Below are 6,000 nucleotides of genomic sequence, written 5' to 3' on the forward strand. Positions count from 1 at the left end.
CACTACAATCCTGTTTGTGCAAGCTTCATGTAGCAATCTTTGTGGCAGATTTCATGACAACCATCTAGGTGAATAATTATCAAAATATGAAACAGAGAAAAAGAAATATGTGTCATAGAAACAGAACCAAAAATAACTCCAGATTGTGAGCCTTAGTACTACAGTTTACAAAAAAAAAAAAAGGCCCCCATTTTTCTGCATTGCCTGGTTATTGCTGTAGAGAGGTGGGAATGGCAAAACCCCCAACCCCAAATACATTATAGCGCTACCAGCACGGACTATGATTTAAGAAAGTGTTTAAATATATTAACTTACTGGTTTGTTAATCCACAGGATATCTGCATTATCCGACAAAGATTCATCAGGCCCAAAATCCGTGACGGGCTGGGCTTCCACCCTCGAGCTTTGCTTTCGCTTTAACATCCTGAAGTTAGCAATGGTTAATATCTACAAGGGTGAAAAACTCTGGAAAAGAAGAAGAGACATTAGTGGAGGGTAGGACAGTAAACGACACTTTGCTATAGTGCGTAGACAAATACCCAACAAGTCTGCCATTGCATCTGCAATAATTGTTCTCCTAATTGTGCTACACATCTCTTTGTAATGAGAGCATATGTTACGATATTTAACATCCTGCCTCATTAAAGACATTAAACTTACTTGTAACTGTGTTATGAAACACAAGAATTCTGTACACATTCTAATTAAGAGCTTGATTGACCCAAAATATTTTGAGGCCCCTAGAAGACAAATAAGGGCAGATATTTGCTTTTTTGCCAAATAAAAACTGCCTTAACCAGATAGTTGAGCAGAAAAAATCACAATTGTTACACCTTAAACAAATTAATTTGCATCACAAGTGAAAAAGAACTGGACACTTTATATTTGATTTGAAGAATACCGCTTTTTGGGAGATTTTCCTTTGAAACGTTGTCTATAAGAATTCATAAATAAAATGTATTTATTATTTTATTTAAAAACTTTTATATACCGGTATTAGTATGCATACATCATACCGGTTTACAATGTAACTTTAAAGGTAGAAATTACAATGAACAGGGAGGGCGAACAAGGAGGAGTATACAAAGAGCAGGAGGTGGAGGAATTAAAGCAATAAATAAAAACTGCAACGGACTATTTACAGGAATATACAAGGCGTAGGCAAGATACTTGCAGAAGTCGGTGTACTTAATCAGGGTAGGCTTGTCGGAAGAGCCATGTTTTAAGTTTTTTTCTGAACTTGGCGTAACATGGCTCTAGCCTGAGAGTGGTAGGGAGGGCGTTCCATTGTTTAGGGCCTGCAATGGATAGTGCACGGTCCCTAGTAGAGGAGAGGTGGGCTTTTTTCAAAGGGGGAATGGAGAGGGTGCCTTTGTTGACATAAATAAGTTGTCATAAGTTGACATAAATTGTCATAAGTTGACATAAATAAGTTGACATAAATAAGTTGTCATAAATAAGTTAAACCGCTATGGACACTTCACTAATATCCTCATCTTTGACCATGAGCCTGTCCTCCAGGAATGATTTGCCCAAATACATATGCAACACTTGTTCAACTCTTCACATGTCAATGTATTAAGCAGAAGATAATGACACACATTGCCATTCATTTCAGGAAGTAATTTTTAACATTAAAGAACATAAGAACATAAGAAATTGCCATACTGGGTCAGACCAAGGGCCCATCATACCCAGCATCCTGTTTCCAACAGTGGCCAATCCAGGCTACAAGTACCTGGCAAGTACCCAAAAACTAAGTATATCCCACGCTACTGATGCTAGTAATAGCAGTGGCTATTTTCTAAGTCAATTTGATTAATAGCAAGTAATGGACTCCTCCTCCAAGAACTTATCCAAACCTTTTTTAAAACCAGCTACACTAAATGCACTAACCACATCCCCTGACAAAAAATTCCAGGGATTAGTTGTGCGTTGAGTGAAAAACATAATTTTTTCCGATTATTTATAAATGCTCTACATGCTAACTTCATGGAGTGCCCCCTAGTCCTTCTATTGTCTGAAAGAGTAAATAACCGATTCATATGTACCCATTCTAGACCGAGTCACAGATCAATCCGAGTGGCCAAGGCTATTAATTTGTCCAGCGAGTAAGGTGTCTGGCGAGCGGCCAGCTTGTCCTTCAAATGGTTATCCAGGCCTCTGCAAAACAGAGTCTTGAGACATTTGGGGTCCCAGCAAAGTTCTGCCGCAAGAGTTTTAAACTCTATGGCAAATTCAGCCAATGATCTGTTGCCTTGCTTCAAATCCAGCAAAGCAAAACCGGCTTTAGAATTTCGAGCAAGGTCATCAAAAACAGATTTAAGTAAGTCCATAAATTCTTCTATGTCCTGCAAAACAGGACGGACACAACAGTGTTAAAGTAATAATTAAATAAAAGTCAATTTGTCCATAAATAGTGAAGTTACATCTGACTGATATACATGAATGATTTTCTCAGTAAGTAGGTGTCCTTTTGTTTCAGGCATCTGGGTGGAACTCCCATAATGATTTTACTTGCATAAAGCTCACCCAGCAGATAACCTGGGAATCCAATTTGAGGGGTCCCACTTCACAGCAAACATCCTGCCTTGCTCCATCTCCTTCTCAACACCCAGCTCATGTTTGTCCCATGGGAGGAGATCCGGTTGGGGTCTCCCGATCATGGTCTTTCATCCTTATTGATATTTCTGGGGACTTCTCTAGGGGAAAAAGTTGGGATGGGATCAGGCTACCTAAGCACTGCAATCCCTGTGGGGAGAGGGGAATCCAAAACCGTCCCCACATTCTGTCCAAAAAATACTTCCAAATATAAATGCTGGATACAACTCTATATAAACCAACTACCTAAACACCAAGTCTATATATAAACCGGAAAAATAACATGCCACGCATAAATCAATGCATGCCACCTAAAATGATGCATGACACACTGACGTGCTGTACGACGTGCTGAGGCTATGCATGATGCGATAACGTAAGGTGCTTCATGAAAATTGCCTATGCGATGTGGTACACATGAAATTAGCCTAACCATGCCCATTTTTTTTTATCGCGGGTGCCATTTCTGCTATATTGATAGCAATTTGATAAATCTAGCTATTAGTTTGTAGCTGAGGCAAAGGAGGGTGAAGTAACTTGTCTAAGGTCACAAAGAGCAGTAGTGAGATTTGAACTCTGGCTACTGTGGTTCATAACCCACTGCTGTAACCGACAGATTAGGAAAAGCAGAATATAACTCAGACAAAGGTTAGTCCTCCACTCTAGCCAGTTAAAATATTACATGAGCAAAGGAAAAAAAAAAATGCATACATAAATCAATGCTATGCACAGACTAATCACTGCTGGTATTGCTTCGGCTCGGCCTGGATTCCAGTTATGCCCCTGTATTTCCATCACCAGCTTCAATCAGAGCCTCTGAAAGATAAATCCTGCTGTGGTAAATTACACATTTGCATACACGCAGGACGTTACAGGCCTACCCATACCCGGCAGCTTCTGCCACCAGCAACAAGCCTAACTGTGGCCTTCACAGTGACATAAATACAGCCACAGCACCAACCAGAAAACAAGGGGGGAGAGAGAGATGACATGCACAGACAAATACAATGAATCACCGCAGGGAAAGAGAGCCTGATACGCCGGCCTACCTACTAGTGCCTTCCCCTTCATCCTGGGATTGCTTTGCCTGTCTCTAGTTGCATTAGTCCTCGGCATTAGGTGCTTTCGATGGTGGTCCTCACTGAAGCACCCGCAATCCTGCGGTCTAGGAGAAGGGGGGGGGGGGGGAGAGGGATCCTGTTCTAGGGGGGGAGGGGGAGCTAGCGCCGCAATTGGTTCCAGTAGAGGGAGGGAGGTGGGTGCTTGCAGGTTCCTTCTCGCTGCTTTGCCTGCCGTCAGTGTCACAGGAACGGCCGGACCATCGCATACTTCTCTCTTTTCTCTCAAACACACGCACACATGCAAGGCTGATTACAGCCACAGAGAACACTCAGAGCAGCCTCGCTTCCCTCATTCTCACCTGAGGGCTGCACAAGCAGCTTGAGGAGGGATTTTGCTGCTAAGTATTGAAAGAGTCCCCCAGTTTATAGGAGAAAACCGGTTTCTCACAGTTTAGTAATTAAAACAAAAAAAATATATATATATATATAACTCACTCCAGACAAGGGTTCAAGGCTGCTAAAAAAAAGTAATGGGCATAAAAATATGAAACAAGACACAAAAGCTTGCTGAGGAGCTCTTTTGCGTTCCTCCGCGTGTTTTTTCTTTTAATATTGCCAGTGCAATTCTCATCACAACCGCCACGGATGCCTGAAGTTTCCCGGCGTGAAGGCCAAAGACTACCTATAGCTATTATATCATTGCGCTTCCAGCTCAAACGCCAGCCAGGATAAATGCGTTTTTTTTAACTATTTGGTAAAACCTTTTGCGCACACTGTCAAACAACACGGCGTTCCGACAAGCTGTTCCGGCAAACCGGGCCTGCGACGGGGGAGGCCATCTCCCGGGTTCGGAAAACACGCGCGTGGTCCTTGAAGAAGGGACATCCAGCAAGCCAGGCGTGCAGGGGATTCTCAATCCCAAGGCCAACACTCGTGCAAGGTGCTTAGATTTTACCCAAACAGTTTTATGTGTTAGAGCGAAGAGGGGGAAAATGAGCTGTGGCATCAGAGAGGGGAAGCAGGAGGTGCAGGGAGTAGCCCTATCCGGACAACTATATAAATGCACTAAAATCATGTCGTGTCCCCCACAACACCTATACGTATCGATGCCTTCCGTTTATCACAACACTGTCTTCTGCCTCAAAGAAAGAGCTGGGTGGCAATTTCAGAAAGGGATCCGGAGCCCGTGCAGAGCTGTAAAACGCACATGCACGACCCAAAGGGAAGCGAGCACCCGATTCTGCTGCTGCTGCTGCCGCTGCCTTACTCTTCCTCCGGCTGCGGTTACCAGGGTAGCAGCCTCGTCACCATGGCAACAGCACCTGCTTTGCTGGATGGGGGACGAGTTTCTTCCTGCAGCTTACAGGGGCGCGCAAATATTACACCAGCAAAGAAAAGGAAAGAAAAAAAGCAGAAAACAGACAAAAACGCAGTCATATTAAAAAAATAAATGCATAGATAAGTGACTGCTATAGGCAGGTTCTGATGAGGTTTTTCCTGAATACGGCTCACGACTCTGCACTTCCACCGCCAGCCTTTGGACAGATAAAATCCTGCTCTGCTATACACACACACAGGCCCGGCCGTACCGGGCTGCCACCGTCTCCGAGCCCCCCCCCCCCCCAGGCAACAGTACCGAGCAGAACGAAGGGAAGGGGAGGGGGGGGGGGTGACATGATGCAGCCCTACCTCCCAGCGCCCGCCTGCCCCTTCCTTCATCGTGGCAACCGCTTGCATCGCTCCCTGAAGCGCCGCCGCCGCCGGGGCCCCCGCCCCCCTGCACGAGAGGGCGCGAGACGGGCGCCTCGCGCCGCTGCACGCTCCCCCCGCCGTCGGTGTGGCAGGCCCGGCCCCGGCTATCGCATCCTCCTCCTCTCCGCCGCGCGCTCTCTCTCACACACGCGCGCGCGCGCACACACAGGCAGGGGGGTGCACAGCGCGAGGAGGCCGCCGAGCACTGCCGCCTTCCAATAATGAGCGAAACGGGCTTCAGGTGTTAACAAAAAAAAAAAAAATAAGGCACAAAAAGCATGCCGGCCAACTGCTTTCCAGGTGTGGAGCAGCTCCTTCTTTCTCACGCTGCAAGCACAATTCCTCAACCTGACTGCCAAAGCAGGCCTGCAGTTTCCTAGCATGAAGATTGGAGACCTATAGCTATTGCATTACTCTGCTTCCCACTCAAATGCCAGCTGGAATAGGTTTTGGACAACTTCTTGAAACTCTTAGCGCCTACTGTTAAATGCAGTTGTTCTGGTAAGCTGGTCCAGCAAAGCGGGCCTGCAGTAGAGACTTGGCAAGATGTTGGGCCTTGAACAAGAAAAAACCTCCAAGCGAGCCA

General features: G+C 45.4%; 1 protein-coding gene across 1 annotated transcript in view; it reads right to left on the reverse strand.

Moving 5' to 3' along the window:
* Window positions 1-5,549, reverse strand: part of NALCN (sodium leak channel, non-selective) — a 549,662-nt gene extending 544,113 nt beyond the window's left edge. Inside the window, exons 1-2 of the mRNA XM_029603307.1 lie at window positions 5,352-5,549; window positions 316-465 (exon numbers count right to left, since the gene is read on the reverse strand). Of these exons, the coding sequence (XP_029459167.1) occupies window positions 316-423 (108 nt within the window). The 5' untranslated portion in view covers window positions 424-465; window positions 5,352-5,549. The remainder of the gene's footprint in view (window positions 1-315; window positions 466-5,351) is intronic.
* Window positions 5,550-6,000: the final 451 nt, after the last annotated feature.

Source organism: Rhinatrema bivittatum, chromosome 5 (assembly GCF_901001135.1).
Source record: "Rhinatrema bivittatum chromosome 5, aRhiBiv1.1, whole genome shotgun sequence".
In the NCBI taxonomy this organism is placed as follows: Eukaryota; Metazoa; Chordata; class Amphibia; order Gymnophiona; family Rhinatrematidae; genus Rhinatrema; species Rhinatrema bivittatum.